At 44.8% G+C, this 24345-nt stretch overlaps 1 protein-coding gene across 1 annotated transcript in view; it reads right to left on the bottom strand.

Annotated features, from left to right (window-relative positions):
• LOC147672973 (sulfotransferase 6B1-like) overlaps positions 1-24345 on the bottom strand; it is a 230202-nt gene that overhangs the window by 35527 nt on the left and 170330 nt on the right. The window contains exons 4-5 of the mRNA XM_086947849.1: positions 22445-22571; positions 5921-6015 (exon numbers count right to left, since the gene is read on the bottom strand). Of these exons, the coding sequence (XP_086803975.1) occupies positions 5921-6015; positions 22445-22571 (222 nt within the window). The remainder of the gene's footprint in view (positions 1-5920; positions 6016-22444; positions 22572-24345) is intronic.

Genomic DNA, 24345 nt, shown 5'->3' with positions numbered 1-24345 from the left:
TTATGATTGTCCTTTTGTTTTAAAATTTTGGACGTCTGTTTGGGATATTACAAAAAATGTGCTTAATATTCATGACAATGTTTCATTCAAACTGTTAATCTATTGTTCTTTCACAAAAAGTAAATGACTCAGAAGGTAAACTTTTCAATGTTCTATTATCAGCAGCTTTTAAATCCAATACAACATGTTGGAAAGACTGTTCAAGTTTGTTGGTCATGGGTTATTTTTACTAGAAGAGGAGCTCAATTATCTTTGAATGGCATTATTCATAATTTTAATTCTTATCATTCTTTTTAGAAACCTGTTGATATATATTTATCTTCTTAAATATGTTTTTATTGACAGTTGTTCATTGATATTTCAATAGTATAATCTTCATGTTATAGTAGCTATATTTTATTAGCATCATTATTTAGATTTATATTTGTTCCTTCCCTCCCTTTTGTTTTTTCTATAAATATTATATTTACTGTCTTTACCTATTGTAATTTAATGGCTGTTTTTCATTATCTTTCAATTGTAATAGGGTACTTTTTCAGTACTATTTTTTGTATTGTCTTTTGTTTATTGTTTCATATGAAAACTCAATAAACTATTTTGAACACAAAAAAAGAAAACCTGCATTAATAATAATAGACTTAATTAAGTGCCATAGTACATGAAAATTCTGGATTTTAGCAACAAAACAGCCTTTGCATCTAAAAGAATCAACATATTCAGATAAAGTACTTCTTCTGTGCCAAATGAGGGTGCTGCAAACCACAAGCATTTTGAAATTAAGTGTTTGCCAGCAATGGACAAAGATAATGCTGCAACCAGCCATTGTATACAAGAGAATGAACAAAGGTCAAACAAGGCACAAAATGAGAGACTCCAGGAGACCTTTAAACTTCTGTTAGTAATTAGCTAGCCACAAAAACAGCATGTGAGAAAAAAAATATTCAGCTGCAAAAGCGTTGGTCTGGTGAACCGGATAGTTTGACTGTCCATGCTTGGAAATAGGAGGAATGCGTTTTTAACTTAAAAGATAGCCAAAAAGTAACCTGAGTTGCCCAAACATACATTAGAAGGAAAAAGAGACAGTGCGCTTGCCAAAAATTGAAGCTGAAACAAAACCAAGCAACAAAAACTTTGACTGCATGGAATCGTTGTTAGTTTAATCACGATCTAAACGTGTACAATGGTCATCGGACAAACAACAAAATGCTGTGCTTAAACAGCATGCAACGATGGCCGTGTCACAGTTTCAATGAGTGCAATCAGGGAAGGTAAACCAGAAAAAGTTCCACGCAAAAGCGGATGAACACAGTACTTGGATGAAGGGGAACTGATAAGAGCCTCTTTTAAGATATATTAAATACAAGAGATTTCACGCTGTGCAGACGAAACCTAAAAATAAAAACCTTTGAAATGATACCACTTATGCTGGCACCACCCATCGACATAAGTTTAATACTGGACATTCTAAGCATGAGACCTCTCCACAAACAGTCACCTGAGCCTGCAGGTACCACAATCCAACACATTATAACAAAAGGCAGAGCAGGTCATTCTCTGTCTTCCAACATGTTCCTTATGACAGTTTCTGAAATCCAGGACACATGAAGCGACCTTAATGAAGGGATTTTGGACAAACAGGGGAAACGTTTATTTCACTCTGTATATGTATATAATGCCAGAACAGCATTAAAACACAACAGCTCACTCATTATTCAAATCTAATATTCATGATTTGGTGCCAGATGTAAGACCATTGATGTTTGCAACTCGCAAATTGCACTAAATTGCGAGTCACAACCATCAATGTACAACAGTTCCAGAGACATTGTTTGCAATTTCTAATGGGGTCGCAAAATGCATGCATCATGCATATTAATGAGGCTGTTGCAATTTGCGACCCCATTGAGAATGGCTGGCACTCCCACGGATGGTGGCCTGCTGGGGTCAGCAGACCACCATGTCTGGGACTACTTTGTCAATAAAGCATTTTTTTAAAATGCAGCCCGTTTTCTCTAAAGGAAAACGGGAAGCATTAAAAAAAATTACTCCCTCCCGTTTGCGAGTGGTTTACCACCATCTTGAAGATGGTAGTAAACTGCGAGTGCTTGGCAACCACAATTGTGGTCACAAAACATTCTTACATAGGTGTTTGACTTCTTATTAGGAAGGGATGCCCTTGAAACGCCCCTTCCAAATAGCGAGTCACTAACCCTACTTTGTGAGTTGCTATTTAATTAGAGACTCTCAAAATAGGATTAGTACATGGGCCACAGGTTTTCTGCATGCGCAAACGGGTCCAAAACCCATTTGCGCAAGTAATAAAACGTTGTACATTTGGTCCTTGAAGCATTAGCAGTTTAAAAATCTCAGATATATTCAAACTCTATAAGACATGAGCTGAATCCTGCACAGAGCAATAAGCTATCACACACAATATTCAGATTGTATTAATTTCCACATGTCTGAGAGACAACTCTTGATCGAGGAAATGCTATTTTAATGGGTCTTAGTTTAACACAGTGTTTTTATTGAAATGTTCGAGTTTTTTGTGCTATTTACATGATTTTAAGTAATCACATAATACATTTTTATTGATTGAAAATACTTAGTTTTGTCCATTGCTTCTCCTGTGATCCAATGCACACATTTTAGAAACTTAAATGATGCAACATTGTGCTTCAGAATCTGAACAAATAAAAATTCATCTTGGGTTATAGTGACTCATCTGTCTATGACCCGAGAGTCCTCATCTTATCATGTGCACTTGGTGTGACTTCTAAAGTACCCGCCCAGGCACCTGTTAATCTAAGGATGAGAAATGCATATAAGGCATGGAGACACATATGTACCATAAGAGACACTGGAATAAACTTAGTACATGGGAACAAGGCAGCAGTAACCTCTACATATTACATGTCAAGGGTATGCACCGCACTGTAATAAACTTGATATATGTGAACAGACAGTGGTACCCCCAATATATTAAATGTCATGTCAAGGACATGCTGGGAACCTTAATGATCTTGCCATATGTAAACAGGACAGTGGTACCCTCAACATATTACATATCAAGGGTACACTGGTAACTGTAATGAACTTGGGAGATTCGAACAGGACATTGAACCCTCAACATATTACATATCAAGGGTACACAGAGAACCATAATGAACTTGATATATTTGAACAGGACTGCAGTACCCTCATAATATAACATGGCAAGGACATGCTGGGAACTGTAAACAACTTGTCATATGTAAACAGGACAGTGGCACCTTTAAGATATTACATGCCGTGGGTACTAAGGGAACTGTGATGAACTTAATATCTGTGAAGAAGACAGTGGTACCCTCAACATATTACACACCATGGGTAGGCAGGGAACTGTGATGAACTGTGAACAATACAGAAGTAGCCTCAACATATTACATATCAAGGGTATGCAGGGAACTGTAATGAACTTGATATATGTGAACATGACAGAGCTACCCTCAACATATTACTCACCAAGGACACATAGGTCATTTTAATTAACATGGTAAATCTAAAAAGGATAGTTGTAACCTCAACATATTACATGCCAAGGACACACAGGGAACTAGTATGAACTTGGTATATTTGAACAGGACAGCAGTACCCTCAACATATTACATGCGCCAAGGACACGCAGGAAACTGTAATGAACTTGCCACCTGTAAACAGGATGGTGGTACCCTCAACATATTACCCTCCAAGGACACATAGGTAACTTTAATTAACATTGTATATCTGAAAAGGATAGTTGTAACCTCAACATATTACATGCCAAGGACACACAGGGAACTGTAATGAACTTGGTATATTTGAACAGGACAGCAGTACCCTCAACATACTACATGCGCCTAGGACACACAGGAAACTGTAATAAACTTGGTATATATAAACAAGACAGCTGTTCCCTCAACATATTATATCCCAAGGGCATGCTGGGAACTGCAATAAACTTGGCATTTGTAAACAGGACAGCGGTACCCTCAACATATTTCATGCCAAGGGTATGCAGGTAACTGTAATGAACTTGTGAGATTGGAACAGGACAGCAGAACCCTCAATATATTACATATCAAGTGTGCACATGGAACCGCAATAAACTTGATATATTTAAAGATGACAGCAGTACCTTCAAAATATTACATGGCAAGGACATGCTAGGAACTGTAATAAACTTATCATGCGTAAACAGGACAGTGGCACCCTCAAGATATTACATGTCATGGGTATGCAGGGACCTGTTATTAACTTGATATCTGTGAAGAAGACAGCGGTACCCAAAACATATTACATGCCAAGGGCACACAGGGAACTGTAACGAACATGATACATGACCTGTTATTAACTTGATATCTGTGAAGAAGACAGCAGTACCATCAAAATACTACACGCCATGGGTATGCGGGGATTTGTAGTGGATTTGATGTATGTGAACAAGAGAGCGGTATCCTCAACATATTACATGTCAAGGGCATGCAGGGAACTGTAATAAACTTGATTTTTGTGAACAGGACAGTGGTACGCTCAAAATATTACTTGTCAAGGGCATGCTGGGAACTAGAATGATTTTGGCATATGTAAACAGGACAGCAGTACCCTCAACATATTACATGCAAAGGCTATGCATAGAACTGTAATGAACTTGGGAGATGTGAACAGGACATCAGAACCCTCAATATATCACATGGCAAGGACATGCTGGAAACTGTAATGAACTTGATATATGTGAACAAGACATTGGTAACCCTCAACATATTACATGTCAAGGGTATGCAGGGAACTATGATGAACTTGATATATGTAAAAATGACAGAGGTACCCTCAACCTATTACCCACCAATGACACACAGGTAACTTTAATAACATGGTATATCTGAAAAGAATAGCTGTAACCTCAACATATTACATGCCAAGGACACACAGGGTACTGTAATGAACTTTATATATGTGAACAGGACAGCGGTACCTTAAACATGCTACCTGCCAGAGACACCAAGGTCTTCTACACGTTTCCCCTCTTCCACTTTTGCATTTGCATATATTTTGGACAGACAGTGTGCATGGTGGAGCCGAAAAGGTTGTCTTTGCTCGGTGTTAAATTTCTAAACTTCTCATAATTGAACCTGTGCAGCAGAAGTGCAGCAGTCTGACACACAAAGATTATTTTCTGACAACTAAATCTTTGATGGATGCCCCTTCAGTAGGGGCGGCTCATTCGCAATGGCGGGGGAGCGTCGCCCCACTGGCTCAGAGCCAGCAGGTGAAACATAAAACAATATACTATAATAGTTTTATTTTTCATTTGCTGGCTCTGAGCCAGTGTGTACAGGGAGGGGCCATCCGGGGCTATGGGAGGGGAAAGGAGGAGTGGTTTGTGGTCTTATAAGTGCACATGTGTGTTTTGGCGGCCATCTTAGACCGGCCAAACACATGTACACTTAGGTTTCTCTAACCGGGCTGTATTGAACAGCCGGGTTGGAGAAACAGCACAGACTCCCTGTCCTTAGCGGAGCGTCAAACCAGCACGCTCAGGCCAATGCCCGTGCGGAGATTGCACAGAGAGTCTCTGTTGCTGTCTCAGTGTATGCTGGGACCAGGAAGCAGAACAACACTGAGGCCTGGGGAGCGATGCAGTGGCAGCTTCAGGTAAGGTTTTTGTTTTCATAATTGTTAACCCCACCTGGGCATCCCCACACCCCCCTCCACCGAGCCCACCACCTCTTCAGTGTGTCGGCTACCACTACTCTTCAGGACCGGTAGAGCAGAGATAGGGATGTGCTGAGTTATTGTCTTAGGGCCATTGTGTCACTGGAGTCTAAAACAACTATGTATATATTCCAAGTGGCTGCCAGACCGCACAATGCGATGGAAACCACCAGCAAACACTTCTTACCGCTTTCATGTCTTCGAACATTAGGACCATCACATTGTCATCATCTATATGTTCATTCCAGGCAACAGCATATTCAAACCATGAACCCCAGACCACTGAAACAGAAAGGCATGTAGGTGAAGTAGTGTCACCACATACAGCAGTTACACTACATTTTAGCGCGTTTATACCATACAGATGAACAGATCAACAATCTATTTTTCAGAATTATCACCCATAGTGTCCCTACTCTGTCCACTACATTTTCACAATGGGCCAACGCTATTTTGTGGTCACGAAGACTCTGATCTGCACAATCGGAGCCCTTGCTCCTCCAAAATATCCTTTGGGTATGATCAGAACCCTAAGCGGGATTCAGTCGTTTGATACTATATTGCAAAACAGGTTTGCCACTGCATACCGAATTGCAAATTGAAAAAGGCATGTGTAGGGTATACCTTCCAGTCTGTGATTTCTAATGGTATGAACCAATGGTCATAAATCATTGAAAGGTTACCGACACCCCAAAGTAGGTAGTAAGCCACTCGCAAAAATGAAGGGGGCTCTTGGGGACCCCCTCCTCTTTGTCAATGTTGTGAAAAAAATTGTTTAGGAGTAGACAGTTGTCTTTTGGGCCTCTGCTTTCTGGTAAAAAAACATGTTTAAAACTTTTCTTTTTTAAACCCAGGTAAACAGGCTGTGTTCAGAAAATAATATTGCTTTATTTAAAAGCAATCACAGACATGGAGGTATGCTGACCCCAGCAGGCCACCATCCATGTGATGGCCTCAATTTGCAGTGGGTCTCAGTTTGCGACCTACCTCATGCATAGCAGTGAAGTAGGTCAAACTCCAACCCCTACAAATTGGAATTGTAGTGAACCATGTTTGCAATTTTATGAACCATGTTTTAATTTATATGTTGGTTTGCAAAAATTCTGTGTATTCGAATAAAGTTGGTGGACAAATTGCGACCACTTTTGCTGAATGCTGTGTACAAACATAAGGCCCAAAGTCCTGAACCTTGAAGCTAATAAAAATATAATCCTGGGATACATAATTTTTTTTAATGTGCAGCCTGTAATAAAGTGGTGTTCTACATTAGAGAAGCAAACCTACCTAAATTAAACACGCATTGGCAAGACCAATAGGTCTGGAGTTGTCCACCAGCCTTCTGGCAGTTTTTGTTTAGCATGATCATGGTTTTTTAAAAACTTTATTGTTCGGGAAGCTGCTGGGTCATCATCAATCTAAAAACAAATATTGACTAAAGGAAAACAAGTTTTCTGGTCTCAAAAAAGCACATTACCATAGTACTGCCTGGCACTGAAGAGAACTACTTTGTGTGTGAATGTTCTCATTGTGAAAAGGCAGCATGCCGTTATTGGCAGTGAAGTCAGCCAATAGCTGAAGGGGGCTGGTGCATTTCCGCTTGATGCATGCTTTAGTGTGTTGGAGAAACATCTGAATGACAATTACAGACAAATGGAGGAAGTATGGATAAAAACCTGTAACAGACACATAGTAAAATCAAAAAGTCTTCGCCAACACAGAGCTAAAAAAAGCCAATCATTTTGCCATTGGCTGTCAGCTCCAAGCCTTTGAGAAAGAAACAGAGAGAGAGAGAGAGAGAGAGAGAGAGAGAGAGAGAAAGAGAGAGAGAGAGAGAGAGACAGAGACAGAGACAGAGACAGAGACAGAGACAGAGACAGAGACAGAGAGATTCTGCCTCCCTCTCTTCCACTCCGCGGCCACCGAGATCATCTGCGGCGTACCCCAAGGCTCATCGCTCAGCCCAACCCTCTTCTATATCTACATGAGCCCCCTCGCCACCATCGCACGTAAACACAACCTCAACATCATCTCATACGCCGAAGACACCCAGCTGATACTAACCCTCACCAAAGACCCAGCCACCGCCAAACTCAACCTCCAGGAAGGAAGGAAAAACGTCGCTGAACGGATGAAACTCAGCCGTCTGAAACTGAACTCAGACAAGACGGAGGTCCTCATCCTCGGACCATCCCCATCTGCTTGGGACGACTCCTGGTGGCCCACTGCACTGGGCACCGCACCGACACCCACTGACCACGCACGCAACCTGGTATTCATCCTGGACTCCTCTCTCACGATGACCAAGCAAGTCAACGCCATCTCATCCTCATGCTTCAACACCCTGCGCATGCTCCGCAAGGTCTTCTGGTGGATCCCTACCGGAACTAGAAAGATGGTGACCCAGGCCCTCATCACCAGCTGACTAGACCACAGAAACGCCCTATATGCAGGAACCACAGTCAAACTTCAGAAAAGACTCCAACGCATACAGAACGCATACGCACGACTCATCTTCGACATCCCCCGCCACAGCCAAATATCAGCCCACCTGAGAGACCTGCACTGGCTCCCCGTCAACAAAAGGATCACGTTTAGGCTCCTCACCCACACACACAAAGCGCTCCATGACATTGGTCCCGATTACCTCAACAACCGCCTCACGTTCTACACTCCAACATGCAAACTCCGCTCCGCCAGCCTCGCCCTCGCCACCGTTCCACAGATCCGCAGAACCACCGCCGGAGGAAGATCATTCTCCTACCTGGCAGAAAAGACATGGAACTCCCTCCCCGCCCACCTACGACTGACCCAGGACCACCTCACTTTCAGGAATCACCTCAAGACCTGGCTCTTCGAGCAGTAACAGCACACCCGCCCCTCCTCCTCCAGCGCCTTGAGACCCCTACAGGTGAGTAGCACGCTCTAAAAATGCGATTGATTGATTAAGAAAGAGAGAGCGAGATAGAGAGAGAAAGAGAGAGCGAGAAAGAAAGAAAAGCATGCAAGAAAGAAGAAAGTAAGAAACAGAAATGAGGTAGGATAGAAGGAAAAAAGAGAAAGAAGTAGGAAGGAAAGAAAGAAAAATGAAGGCAGGAAGAAATAAAGAAAGGAAGAAAATGAAAGGGAATTAAAAAGGAATGAAGGAAAGAAAGCAAGGAAGAAGGAAAGAAAGAAAAAAGAAAGAAGGAAAGCAAGAAAGGTAGAACAAAAGAAGGAAAGAAAGGGGAAAGAAAGGGATAGAATGAAATAAAGAAACAAACAAACAACCAAAGAAGAAAGGAAAGAAAGAAGGAATACCAATTGGGATAAGTTAATTATGGAATGACTCTTTGTAAAGAGGATTTATAATGACGTTGGGAATCATTTCTAAGTCATTCAAGTGGTGTAAGACTCTTGTTCATTTAATGCCACACTAATGATGGACTTCGGGTGTTATCTGTGTATCTAGATATATGATCAAAGGGAAGCTGTGTTTTCCCTCTCACAAAGTGCTAACGTTTGCAGCCATTGGTTGATTGATTTATGATGTTCTTTTGTAGGTATCATAAAAATAAAATAATAAAACATAGAACAGCTCCTCTGATGCAGGGGCTGACTCCTGCCCCCCCACCCCCCACAGGAACAGAATCCACCATAGTCTGTACCCTGGAAGAAGGCAGAGCTCTGTGGAGCAAAGGTAGGCCACTCTGATTCCAAGACCCACCTGCGGCATTCAACATGTCCTGCCATGAATCCCTCTGACCAGATTCCACGAGACGGGTTTTCAGAACAAAACCCTGGGCGGAGACACTCTTTCCTGGGTGATCATAAACAAATCCTCTCTCCACTCTCAATGTTCCTTAGGGCTCAACCATCTGCTCCCTCCACCTTAGCCTTCTTCACCAGCTGACCTAATCCTTGGGTTTCACTTGCTTCTGTTACCCAGAAAACACACAGATCAGCTGTAAGTATCTCAAGGAGACCACGCCCTCCAGAAGGGAACCATCTTTGTTCACCATCAAAGGTTGGACCAGGGCCAGCCATCTTGAACTGAACCTAGACAAAACTGAAGTACTCGGAGTTGGCACCTGGGGGCGCTACCTGAGAAGGGCTGCTGAAGAGTAATCTGTTTCTGGATGATTGGAGCTTCCAGGAGGGCGGATCAGAGTTCCTCAGGTGGTCTTGGTCCACAGAAATCTCAATCTTCTCACTGAGATACTCAGGGGCTTTAAATCCTAGTGGGAAATGCACCCATGGTCCAACGTATTTAACAGTTCCATAAGCAGTCAGTTCAGGAACCTGAAAAGAGGGGAGATATCTTCAAACGTCCTGGCTCTGGTGACCAATCGGAATGCTGAATGAAAGCCTGCTTTGAGGGGAGCCCGGTGGATTCTCGGAACCAGGAGAGGATTGGTTATCCAATCTTGACCTCATAAGGGCCTGGTCTTGTTTGAAATCAGGGGATGTAATCAGGTGTCTTATCATATAATTTTAAGTGATGCTACCTTGGAAATATTCTTGAGGTGAAACCGTATACTATGATGTCATTAGAGCTGAGAACTTTTATCATCTCCAAGTGATCCTCAAAGTAGGGTCCGGGGCGCTTGCGGCCCTGCTGACCTTTCCATGGGGTCCCTTGGTGAACAGCAGCTCTGGTCTGCTGTTTCCCTTGACTCTGCACTAACATTCAGAATAGAAGTCCAGCAGCACTAAACTTTAGAAACACCATAATGTTTAAGGACATTTTACAACAAACGTGTAAAAATACGATAAAGTCTCTCAAGAATTCAAAAAATTGCATTTCGTTAACAAGCAGAATCTTTTCACCTTACTACATCTGATGATGGCCCTGCATTGAGAGGTATTTCTTTATAAATGATTGTTTTCAAACATGAATTTAGAAGCATTCATGCTTCCACCGACCCTGACAACAAAGCGAATAGAGAACTAAGAGGGAAGTCGGTTGTCATGTGAACCCTCTGGGTGGTCTGGGATGCTATTAGAAATGGACAACATCATAGTGATGGAGCAGATTTCCTCTGCAGTCAGGCATTGTTTTATTTTTTGTGCTTCAGACAGACTGCATTTAAATTGCCACGCACATTTTGGTGCAAGTTAAAAACATGACACATAAAAAAATATGAAAGTGAGGCCAATTCAGTCTGACATGCTTTTGCTGAATTAACATGTGTTTTTGCAATGTAGAGAAAAGTGGCCTTTTTAGCTTTGAAGATTAATAGAATGTGTTTCTCTCTTCCCAGCGCATCCCATGTAATCTAAATCCACTATTTCTGTGTAAAGAGACTTTGACTTGTTGCATATTTTGATAAATATTTTCAGTTAATAACACCTCTTTTTCTTTGTTGTACATTGCACATTTATTTTGCATATTGTACATAAATATTAGAAAAGCTGGTTTACACTAGTAGCTTGGCTAGGTAAACATTTATAAGGAGTATTAGTATGAAGTTGGGAAACATAATGGGCTGATTTACATGAAATTAACATTATCCTTTTGTTTATTTTATTTTTGGGGCCTACCATTAAATGGCTGCCTGTGAAACCATCAAAAGCTATGGCTTGCTTTGAATGAGAAGGGAGCATGCACAGACTGTGGCAGCTTTCCTCATGCCAAGAAGTGAAGGACAGCTTGAACTGTACATTCTTCTGATTGTGCCAATGTACCAGCTAACTAAAGTATCCGTCCTACTGTGCTGAGAAAAGGAAGGAAGAATTAAAATGAAACATTTTCCCTAGTAAATGTTGCAAATGTTTATGAATGTATTATTCATGTATGCTTCTTTTGTTAAAACTGTTTTTTTTAATGCGTCAGGAAAGTGCAAACTCATGCCACCATGACTAACCAATCAACATACAGGTTTTCCTGAAATGCAACATTTTGTGTAGTCTGCCAAAATTTTGTGTATAAAAACTGTCAGGGGCTGGCTTTCTCAGCTCAGCTGGCTTCTAGGCTCATTAGGGGGTGTGTGAGCTCTTGAAGAGAAGGAACAGATTAGGCCAGACAGCCTATGGGTTAGGTACGAGAACGTCCCGGGAGATTGCTGAAGGGAGGGTTTGCGTCCGAGGAGTGTCAGGGGGAGGTTTCTTGCTTCCACGTCATATCTTGGCCACATTCCCTTGAGGTCTGGTGAAGGAGGGGCTGTCTCACTCCCTGCTTGCTCTTTAGACACAGACAGACAGAGTGCAGCTGATTAAATAGAATTAGATACTAAACTTCAGTTATGCTTTGACTAATTAATTAGGTCTGAAAATATTTTTTTTTTGACTTATGCATTTATTTCTCTTAATGGGAGGTTTTTGCAAACTATTTGATTTTTGATTAGCCTTGCAAGACTATTTTTTCTTAGAAACTCTTTAAGAATCTTGAATGACATTTTGCGCCACATTCCTATATGTAATGCTTGTATGCAGACTGTAAAATGTTCTGTATTAATGCTATTTTTCCTGGTTTTCAAATTCTGTAACCTGATTGATATTTTATTAATGAATAAAGGGTCAGAGAAAATTAACTTTTTACTAGAAAATAAAACCCTTTAAATACTCATCAACTCTCTTTATTGGCTTAAAATAATAATTGCATTTTTGACTGTTCATGATTATTAAAGTCTCCTGAAGGTAATACATGGTGTGAAGGGCCCAACACCTTTTGAGCGGTAAATTAGAGGTAGCATGAGGGTTTTGCATTGAGAAATTACCAGAAGAAATTACCGCTCCATCAATAGTTCATTAAATCGAACACAAGAGAAGGAAAAGGAGTCAAAATAAAGAAAAATTGCCTAAGAACACACAATTTGGTCAAATGTGGAAGCTGGGATTGATCCCAGGTTTTCTGGTTTCGCATTGTGGGTTCAGCCCCTACATGTACACGCTTCGCTTCCCCTACACCCAAACCTCATATCTCCTGACTGCCACCCTGCTGGTATCAGTGCGACCCTCGGTCACACCAAAGACCATACTTTGTGGCCCCTGGGAAAATGTCTGTGGGTGCCCATGCTCCATAGGGGAAGAGAACATACCACTTGTGATGTCTCATAGGCTCCATGTGCCAGTATTATCTGGTGCCCAAAACCTTTACATTTCCTTACTGTGACTCTATAGACACTTGCATTTATCCTTTCACTCTAACATCTGAATGCACTGAGACTTGTGCATGCTCCATTCTATTAACTATAACTTTCCCCGCAAAACAAACAACATCCATGGGAGGGTCAGCCTTGGGATCCAATCTATTGCCTGTTTCCGGTTAGTGTGGCCACTCCAAAACAGGGTCACATTGCCGGCTACATAGATTTTCCCCTGAGTTCTATGTCACCGTCCATGTCAAAGCAGAGATGTCTTAAATATTGATTTGTGGCCATTTTAACCCACTGGGCAAATATTGGTAGGTAGTTACTTATTCCCCAGTACCTCCTGGACTTCCACTTCTCCTCATATAGGGCCACATGTACGTAGCTTTATTCTTGTCGCAAACGGCCCGATTCACATGATTGGGCAATTTGCAACCGGAATCCAGAAAAAAAGCATTTTACTATGCACCAAACCCAATTTTGCTATTCGGTATTAGGATGGGGCGTGTTAAGGGCGTCCCTTTCTAATAGCGACTTGCCGTGGTACGTACGAATGTTTTGCAACCGAAATGCAACCTGAAGTTGGTGGTAACCCATGCAAAATTGTTTTTAAAGGTATGAGGTGGGGGCGTGGCCAAGATGGCGGAGTGAGCGGACGCGTCTCCTCGGGGCTCCTCAGACCCAACCAGGCCCGGGCCATAACCTATAGCATTCTCACCCCCGCTGAAGCACAGCAGGGGACGGGAACCAACATCGAGACACTGGGGTTCCGGGAAAAGTTGAGCGGTGATCAGCGGTGCAGCGGCGGTGTCTGGACGCCCGGAGCCATCCGAAACCGGGGGAGCTGTAACAAGAACGTCGGAGGCAGCTGCACCGAGCTGGCGACCACGCTCGGCTCCCAGGACTGGCGCATCGACCCAACACCGGGTCCGGCAGTGCCGAGAGGTCCTGTGGCGGCTGCGGGTTGCCGAGCAGGACGGCCCGACGGAGGTGCAGGTAGCGGCCCGGAGAAATAAATTGAGGCTGCGGCTGCTGCATAGAAGGGGAGGAGCTCCGGCGGGCTGCCGCCTGTACCAGCACATACTGCGCCACCGGGGCCACCTTTCGCTCTCCCCCCTGGCTGCAAGATCCGCGTGAGAACCCCCGTGCGTCCAGAGCGGGGGTCTGGACGCACGGCCACAGCAGAGACAGTTCCGGCCGCCTGGCTGAGGTACAACGGCGCGGCCGGGTCCGCGGCAGGAGACCCCCATTTTGTCCCCCAAAGCTCCGGACTGCAGAGACAGTGGCGGGACTCGTGGCCTAGACTGCGGGCCGGAACGCACTACGGGGCCCGATTAGTCGACCAGGACTAGGCCCCTCAGAAGAGCGAGGGGGCCGCTTCGCCCCTGCACGGACAGAGATTGCCTGCCGACCCAGCACCTCAGCGTTGCCAACTCCCTACGAATCACCCACATCATAAGGTGAGGAGCAGTTGAGACCCAACGCTGGTAGCGGGAGGCCCTGTAAGTCCCTCAAAACCCCGGTGGGGGCAAGCTCAAATCGGACATTGGGGGGACACGGCTCCCGTGGCCCCTCAGGGAACGGACAAAACCTTTCATAGTGCACAGGCCCCACCCTTCCTCCACGAGTGGCATCCACCTGCGGGCCCGACATTGCAGGCGAGACACGGCTCCCGGGCGGCAGCATCAGCGACAGGCCCCATCATTTAGGGGTGCATCAGAGGCCTATCAGCCCACCCGCCTGAGGCTCCAGCACGGTGGGTGGCGTGTGGTGGCGACGCCCCCCGGTCGGCGGGGGCGGAGTCGATGGTGGGGCCCCGATCATCGGGCCCAGGTGGCGCTCCTCCTGGGTAGCCCTGGTGGCAGAGGATAAGGCAAAGAGTAGAGGCCCTGCGTCCGCGCCCGGACCAGAGTGAGGAGGGTCACATGCCAGGTAGTGGCGGAGCGGGGTGCCTTCACCGGCATCACACAACATACAGAAGGCACGTGGCAAGAGGCCAGGACCACAAACAGCCACACAGCGAGCCAGGGATGGCGGGGCAGAGGAAGAAAGGGGATCGCACCCTCCCCGAGATGCTGAACAAGGCCCAAAACAAAGGGGACAGAGGTCATCCGTCCCCGGGATCCTCCAAAACACAACAGGACTCAGAAGAGGGAGAGGTGCCCATCACAAGGTCCTTCATGGAGTCTCTCTTCAACTCCCTCAGAGAAGACTTCAGCGCCCTGAAACAAGAAGTTGCGGGCGAGGTACGAGAGATCAGGAGAGAGGTGGACGGCCTTGGTGAAAGGGTGGCCCGCATCGAGGACACGGGGCGAGCTCGAGATGAGGAACTGGAGCAGCTACAGCAGGAAGTTATCCGATTGAAAGATCAACAGCTGGACCTGCAGGTCCACAGCGAAGACTTAGAAAACAGGTCTCGGCGGAATAACATTCGGGTCCGGGGGGTGCCATCCAAAGAAGAGGGCACAGACATGGAGGCGTATCTACAAGCCCTATTCCGGGACATTCTTGGGGAGCCGGCAGACTTTCCCGTCAGGATCGACAGGTTACACAGAGTGGGGTTGGCAAGGTGGGCCTCTGCACCCCCCCGGACATCCTAGCTTTCCTACCTGACTACCCGCTTAAAGAGCGCCTCCTCAAAGAAGCACGTAAAATACAGTCCTTAAAATTCTGAGGCCACCCAGTGGCCCTATTTCAGGACCTTTCCTCAATTACGCTGCAAAAACGCAAAACCTTTAAACCTGCAACAGACTTCCTCAGAAGCAAGGAGGTACAATATGCCTGGGGCCATCCCTTTCGACTGATATTTAGATGGAACGGGGCCCTGCATCAACTCCGTTCGCTTCAGGATACATGCTCAGTGCTCGTCCTCACTCACGAAGACGGAGAGACTCCATTGAGGTCGCCCCGACGTGCACCTAGAGATGACTGGCAGCAAGTGAGGAGACGGCGCTCCCCTGCAGAACACTCGACACTCGAAATCTGACGCACACACTATCCAATCGGAAAGAGCCAATGCCATCCAGGAGGTGGCTAAAAACACCTCGTCTTTAGAATGATTGATCTCCGGGGGGAGAACACATTAGTATGACTCTTTGAAAATGGTCAAGGGGTGGGGGGATGCCAAGAGGACGCAATGGCTGGACGTCCACACAAGTACTCACCACAGCCTGCGCCATAAGAGGGCAGGACTGGGACTACATTCCTTCATGGGAGAGTGGGGACAGTTGGGGTGGGGCACGGGAGGGGGAAGAATTGTTGGGGAGGGTTCGTATTGGGTGAGAGGGATGGCGGGAGGCGGGGCGACTAGGGGGTGGCGGGGGGGATGGGATGGTTTGGGTGTTGGGGTTCAGGGGGGGGTCCTCCTTGTCCACGGGGATTTTTTGAGTTTCTTTGGTCACTGCATGCCAGGTGCAACGCGCTACCATCGCGACTACACACTTAAGATGTCGCGGCCATTGAATATCCTCTCTCTTAATGTGAGGGGCCTTAATAACCCAATCAAACGCCGAGCGATACTTTCCCTTCAAGAGCACTCTGCTGCAGATATCTGCCTCCTACAGGAGACGCATCTATAATCCAAAGACCACCACCGACTTAAGTCTCGGTCCTTCCCCCAGCAGTACTTCTCTTCAGCAACTAAGAAGGTGGCGGGAGGTGCGATCCTGGTATCTAGATCCTTTGAAGAGCGGTTTCTGCAGAAGGAAGCGGAGATCAAGGGTAGTCCTATTCATACTTTTTCTGGTATACTCATATACCGCCCGCCAGGACCCCATGGTCCTTTCCTTGCAAATCTTGCACCGACTGTTGCAAATTTGGCACTCAGCTCTGCTAACTATACAATCCTGGGTGATATCAACACCCATCTGGATAATCTGACCGACCCCTCTGCCAGAGAACTTATATCGAGCTTACAAGCCCTGGATTTACATCAATTTCGAAATGTAGTTCCAAGGGGTGTGAAGTAGAATAATCTGAAAACTCGATCACTCTGTCCGACCATCTGAAACGGAGATGGAAACGTATCACAGTGGAGTACAAAAACGTAGGTACAAAGTCACACAGTGGGTAACTCCCCTCGTTGGATATAGTATAAATAGTATACATAGTATACATAGATGCCTGGGGAGCCAGCGTGGTATGATAAAGAAGAGAACAATGTTGACACTTTAGTCTAACAAACATGCACTGTTCAAGTAGCGTTCTGACTCAGTGGTATTACATCTCACGAGGGAACTACCTACCAAGGTGTCTCACGTTTGTGCAGTTCACTCCCCTCTGCCTCCGGTTCTCACCATAAACGGCGTCCTAGTTCTCACGATAAGCAGCTCCTAGGTTCTATATCCGGTTTTCTACTTCCCTCCCCTTGGAACTACATTTCGAAATTGATAAATGTAAGACATTTCGTTTAGGGAATTGTTTACGTAACTTAGCCTCTATATATATTTATATAGGATCGGTATAATCGATACAGTTTATGTAACTTACTTTGCAATTTTCTTTTGCTTGCGGTTTAGATCCTGCACGAGCTAAGTAACCACCTTTGTAGAAATAAATCGTCTTACAAAATTATTTCGAACCAAGAAGTGCGGTAGCTACCAGCTGTCCAGAAGGTGTGTTTTATCTACATGTCTTTTAGTTATGTAGAACAGCATCCGTATTCTGTGAGAGAGTTCTCATAGTCTCTAACATCGGCATATTTTCGTTTTAGCCAGCCAGATTTACAGAAGATCTCACGTATACCATTATAGAAAATTGATCTATCTCTAAGATTGAATTACGTGTTGTGCCAAAAACTGGTAAGATTGTCCTCCCTCACTTTTTTGAGGTACAAGTTATCTTTTGAAAAACCATCTGTAAACATGCAGAGTAAAGACATCCATGTCTGTCATCTAGGTGTCTCTCATATATATCCTGTCTCTCCAAATCGGCCATCCTAAATGAGAATAGGGTTCCAAGAGATAAGAAATAAGAAATATTCGCTTTTACCGTAAGTAGACTGACACCACTTTTTAGTGTATAATGATCTAATTTGGTTCATTGAACATGTATAGAATCTCGTGAAAGAGTAGATATATATATATATATATATTTTTTTCTTTGTCTATTGTCTATCTAATAACTATTTTTGTGTTTAGTGAACCCCCAGGTTTTTCATGAAATGAGATTATAAACATCTCCATGTCATATAATATGAAATTCTGTATTTCTCTCATACAACTAGTGGTCGTGTGAAGAGCCGTTGCATTAATCTAAACAATGGTTGTTTATTAAGTTAAATTGTTTTCTCTTCCACAAAGTGTTGGGAACTTTTTTGGTGACGGAAGAATTTCTTTTTATACACATTTTGTAGGTCCCCTGATATCTTGAAGTAATCTGTAAGAAGAAGGTCCTGAGGAAGGTGGCCTAGAGCTGCCGAAACGCGCGTCGACCTGGTGCAGGGGTCTCAAAATGCAGCTTGAGACCCTATATTTGGCGTTTAGATCTTGCCAACTTAGACTCAGTTCTTCCTTTTTCCTTTGTTGGTGTGGTTTGAATGAAGTATGAATGTGAGGGTGTGAATATTATGAGTTTGTGTGCATGATATCAGGTGATGTTGTCTTTTATATCTTGTGCTATATTTATTTATAATTATTTTGTGATATTTGTATGTATTTGTTAAAAATCATGTATTTTGAGAAAAAATATTTATAAAAAGTGTATTTGTGATAAAAATGTTTTCTATAAATTGAATAATAAGGAATTACATAAAATGAAAATAAAATAAGTGATAAAATAAAATATGTTGACTATATCTCTGTCACCTAGTTCAAAGTAAAAGGATGTACACCATTTTCTAAAAACTATGGCCATTGTTGGAACAACTCCCTTTCAGTACTGTTTTCCTCTTCCCCTCTGTTCCGTGGCCAAGATTTAATCTGTTTGAGGGGGTCCCATCTCTTATGCTGCCGGCCGACTGCACTAGGAGCACCCCCTACACCCACAGACCATGCCGCAACCTAGGGGTCAACCTTGACCCTACCCTTTCCATGATGAAGAAGGTCAGTGCCGTCTCGTCCTCCTTCAACACCCTCTGCATGCTTCCCAGGATCTTCAAGTGGATCCCCACAGAAAAAAGAAGGACGGTCACCCAGGCCTTCGTCATCAGTAGATTGGACAACGGAAACACACTCTACACAGGAGCCCCGGCCAAACTCCAGAAACGACTCAAACGCATCCAGAACACCTCCACATGCCTGATCCTCGACATCACTTGCCGCAGCCACATCACATCCCACCTGAGAGACCTGCACTGGCTCTCTGTCAACAAAAGGATATCCTTCAAACTTCTCACCCACACAGACAAGGCACTCCACAACACCGGACCAGTATATCTCAACAGCTGACTCAGCCTCTACACCCCCACCCGCCAGCTCCGCTCCGCAGACCGTGCCCTCGCCACCGTCCCCGCATCTGAAGAGTGACCGCCGGCAGCAGATCATTCTCCCACCTCGCCGCCAAGCCATGGAACACCCTCACCATCTGCCTGCAGCAGACCGAAGACCTTCTAACCTTCAGGAGACTTCTCAAGACCTGGCTCTTTGAACAGTAGCAGCTCCCCCCCCTCCTGGCGCCTTGAGACCCTCACGGGTATGTAGTGCGCTTTAGAAATGCTATGATTGATTGATTGATTGATAGAACAGTACTAAGAAATAAAGAATGAAAAGAAGGAGAGTGGTCACCATTGTTTGGGATGAAAAGAACAACCCCATGCAACTGTAAGTTCCCATATTCCCTCATGTTTTCCATGAAGTAAAGTGAAGAATGCTTTCTTAAGCAGTGCCGTGCACCTCAACAGGTGCACTTCTGGACCATTACAAGGCGTGGTGCTCCATTTTGATACTCCGAGCTGTTTCCGAAAAGTGCACCAGTAAAGCACATATAATGTCATTATGGTCCGGCTGAACCAGGTGAAACATTGCTGGTTGTCGACACATCTGCAAGACTCCAGAGGTGGAGCACCCTCCGGACGTCTGTACTGACAACATCTGTCTGTCAGACCCCATTCAGGGAGCCACGGGGGAGGCAGGGGCTACTGGGCGTCAACAGTGGGATTGAGGGCATTCGACTCTGATGACTCTGAAAACTGGTCTAAGGACACCCCTCTCTTTCTTGACTCTCAGAGTAGTAAGGACGAGCAGTCACAGGCATCTCAGGGGGGAAGAGTGGTGTTGCTCGAGCTCAGATCATAACAAGCAAGCAAAAACTCAATAAAGTAAAAGCTCAGCCCAGTGCTTATCTTTTCAAGAAAGAAAGTACTTTAATCATATGATGGCACTCAATATACACACTACTTTGAATAATACCAAGACATTGTCCCTAGATGCTATGTTGGTTGGTCCGAAGGCAGACTCCCTCGCTGTTGCCTGGCTCTTGAGGACTTCAAGGCGATCTTCCTTCTATCTCTAGGGGTCAAGTGGAATATCATGAATCTAGCCCAGGTGCCATTCAATATCCCCCGGTATGTATGTGCGCTCATTCTCAAGTCACTTACCCCTTTATGGGTTAACCAGATGTATCAGGGTCACTTTCAGGATGCCCAGTGCTCCAAAGAGCAAGGGCACACCCACAGGCAGTCCTGTAGAGCCTTTGTCTCAGGTGCTGGCCCTGTTCAGTGGCCGACCTGCTCCGATTCTTCTTCATGGTTGCCAGGAACAGCAGTCCTGAGATGTTGCGGCCCTGACTATGTTGTTGCTAAGAGCCTTCCTGCAGGATCCAAGCAGTCGGCTGCTCTAGGCTTTGCTGAGGCCAGCTGGACCATAGGTATAGCCCCCAATAGGGCCTTCGACGCTTGGGCAGTTCCAGCCAGTGCATGGGCTGGTCATGGGTTCTGCAGATGCAGCCTCACACACTGATCAGGAATTAGGATGTTACATGCAGACTGGTCACAGGTTTGGTAGATGCAGCGCTGGGGCCAGTCAGGATTTCCTAGATGCAGCCTCGGGTGGGCGGATCATGCAGCACTCAATCGCAGACTTGCCAGGGCCCTGGCAATCACATTTTATGGAGTTGTGGTTTCTACCTGGAATTGTTGGGCAGGTGTGGGAAGGAGGGATTGCCCTTTGAGACCCGGGTCCTCTGGAATTGCCCTTCGTCTGATCATCCACAGAAACTGGTGACACACTGAACCTGACTCCTTCCCGGACCAGTCTCTCCTACCATGTAGGCAGCCTCCTTCCCTCTCTTAGCAGACAGGTCCAGATGATTCAGGACAGGTGTGCAGCTTCTCAGCAAGATATCCAGACTTCAGGTAATAGCCCTTCACTTCTGGGTGACTAGCCATCTGGCAGACGACAACTGTGGTTGTACACCTGCCTCCTAAGTACGATGCGGACACTCCCTTCCTTAGTCATAGAGTACTTGGAACAACAAAGTGGGGAGTGGGCCCCACTGTTATACACTACTGACAAATAGGAGATGTCGATCCACTGTCTCAACAGTAAAACAGGTCTAGGGTGGTTCCGCATTCAAGTGACCATTCCAGGCTGGTGTTCAAGCACAGCCTTTGTGTAGAGTGATGCTTCTGACAGCAGGGTCATCTCCATCCAGGAGCAGACACATCAGAGGTACAAAGAGGTGTAGGGTTTCTGCATTGGGCTCATTAGCCCAACTGAAGGAGTAAACAGGGAAAGACAAATGACCAGACTTAACCTGTAGACCTCCTCACCTTTCACAATGGAGCAGTCCCACCCAGTTTTTATCATAATGAGTACCGGTGCCCAAAGCACTGCTCAAAAGATAGCAGCCGGTGCTATTAAATGTCCCCACTATGAATACCAAGGCTGCGTAGTCGAGAATCCACCTCGGGCCTCTTGAATCCACTGCCGGATGCTCCCTGCCCCTTTATCTCACTCTAGCAGGCTCCAGCGTTCTCCCTTGTTAACGGTTTCCCGCTGTCTATTCCTTCTTCTGTCCCTTTTTTGTGTTTACCCCTCTCTTGGTCCCGAGGAAAAATAAGTGCCAGTGGACCCCAATGGCCCCAAACATGAGTGCCGAAGGGCCCCACTGGCAACCACTGGCTCAAATTAAGCTCTGGCCCCACCCCTCAATCCTATGATCCACCAAATAGCACTGCTCAGTAAGGGTATTCAACAGGTCCCTGCTAACCAAATAGCCTCTTTGAATATCTAAAGGAGCTCTTTCTCTACTCTCCCCCCCTTCAATGTGTAGGTGTCCTCCCTACAGCAGCAGGAATGTGAGCAAGAAGACTTCCTCTGCAGAAGAGCACAGTCCCTCCGCCTTGGGCAAGGTCAGGCAAGGGTCATCCAAAATTAATCCCACTGGTCTCCATTGATGTGGCCCACACATCCACACCGTGCAAGTAGCAGAGAATGAAAGACAATGCAAGAACTTGTCTAGTATATGCAGTACCCCAAAACATGTGGTTACCTCAGACATGCCACATTCCTACTAGTTCTACAGCATTCCCACTCTTTATCTAACCCGACCAAGACACTACACATTTCAAGGTAATGAACAAGGTAGCAGGCTGCGATGCTTATCCACAGCGCAACGCGCCCTTAAACATGGCGGCCCATTGGAAACACCATTGACAACAAGGTTTTCAAACATTCATCAGCCATTCTGGAGAAAAAGGAAATTACCTTTTCCGGTCATGAAGTTCTCGAAACACTCATCCCAGGAGTTGAAGCTGGGAAAGACAGACATACCATTACAGAAGTGGAACAGCGACACTGCCGCATCTTTGGGATTTCGAAACACCACCAAAGTCTGTTGAGAAGAATCAAACAGTGTAAACAAGAGCATGATAAAGAGCTTTCAAGTCTGTACATTTTCAAAAAGACAGGCATGCAAAAATTCAATAATGCACATGAAAAGATCACACTGCTAGACCCAGTCATAACAGGACTACACCCAGCCTGTAGGTAAACCTTCACTTGTCTTCATTAAAATGCTGTATCAGTGGAATAGGTTTACAGAAAAGCTTGCTTGTCCTGAATCCATGGGCTGCATAGATTTGGACCAAACCACTCTTCGCAGTATGTTGAATGTTCTTTGTTTTCTACCCTGCATTTGAGAGGGGAGATGGGGAAAGGCCAGCGACGGCGGCTGGCCATAAGGTGTCCCAGTAGAACCCAGACCTGAACCAGAGACAGACATTTGGCTCTAGTCAGGCTGGCGCCTTCATTGGCTCTCCTATCTATACTCAGTTTACAAAAAGCAGCCCTATCCCATGGGAATCAGAAACTATGGCTTTAAACAGCACAGGTGTTCCCAGGGGACACCCCAAAAGGTTACACAGAATTTATAGATGTTGGATTCACAAAGCAATGCTAGTCCTTACACAGCAGAGCTCACGGGGCTTGGTGATGGTATACCCCAGGTGCACCTTGTGAGCACACTTGATAATCTTAAGCCTTAATCTTTCCGAGGGAATCATCCTGTCACCCTACATTAAAGGCCATTCTCAACAGAAAGCTCCACTGCTTCCTTTACATAGGCATGAAGTCTCGCATGCAAACTCTAGTTTTTAGGCCAACCTCTTTTGACAAAAAGCAATCATTCCACTTCTGCTCGGTACATATAGTGACCCGTTCAAGACCCACTGCAGCTAAAAGACAATCTTTCAATTCATCATTCTAAAACGCTTCACCATCCTCCTAAATTTGAAATGTTGATCAGTAGCCTGACCTGCCAATTTACACCCAGGCATGTGAACAACCTAAAAATTTAATTTGCAAAACCCTAGAGGCTAATCAGGCAATCCTAGGGATAAAGTTACTTACATTCCCATCATTCAATGTCTATATATGTGGCTTGTGGTCAGTACTCGAAATAAAATTTCTGCACCATACATAACTGTGAAATGTATCCAAAACACAACCACAAGCCATTAGTTACCTTTCAATTTTGGAATAATGGAACTCTGCCTTTCTTAAAGCATGCAAATCATAATATAATGCATAGTCACTTCTTATTTTATTTATTTATTTATTTCTATTTATTTGCATACTTATAACGCGCTGGGAATCGACTCCCTGAGGAGTATCTCCGTGCCTTTGGCAACATCTGAGACCAAGCAGGCTCTATCTTAAGTTTAGTAAATGCCTAACCAGAACTAGTAGTTAAACAGAAAAGTTTTTAATTTTTTCCTAAAAGGAAAATGTTCCTTACAGACTCTTACTCATCCGTTCCTTCAGTAACGGCTACACTCAGACCATAGTTGCTTGCATGCATTGTAGTGATACATGATTTCAAAGTACCATAGGATAACAATGCACAAGCATCAGGTGTTTTCTCCTTAATCTATTCAAATGCCTTTTAACAATCTGAATCCCACACAAACAGAACTCTTTGTTAATTACTGAAACATCTCATATAGGATGCATAGTCAGATATAAAATGCTAATATAACTCTAACAATTCCATAAATGCTTTCAAACCATATTTGTCTTTGGTTGGATGCGTCTCCGTAATGGCTTTGATAAAGCCAGATCTCAGTTTACACCACCTTTCATAACTATATGTTCCATATATTCAACCT

This window comes from Lissotriton vulgaris (genome assembly GCF_964263255.1).
Source record: "Lissotriton vulgaris chromosome 7 unlocalized genomic scaffold, aLisVul1.2 SUPER_7_unloc_1, whole genome shotgun sequence".
NCBI lineage: Eukaryota > Metazoa > Chordata > Amphibia > Caudata > Salamandridae > Lissotriton > Lissotriton vulgaris.
Note: the sequence above shows the minus strand (reverse complement) of the source record. Positions and strands in the feature narration are given on the sequence as shown.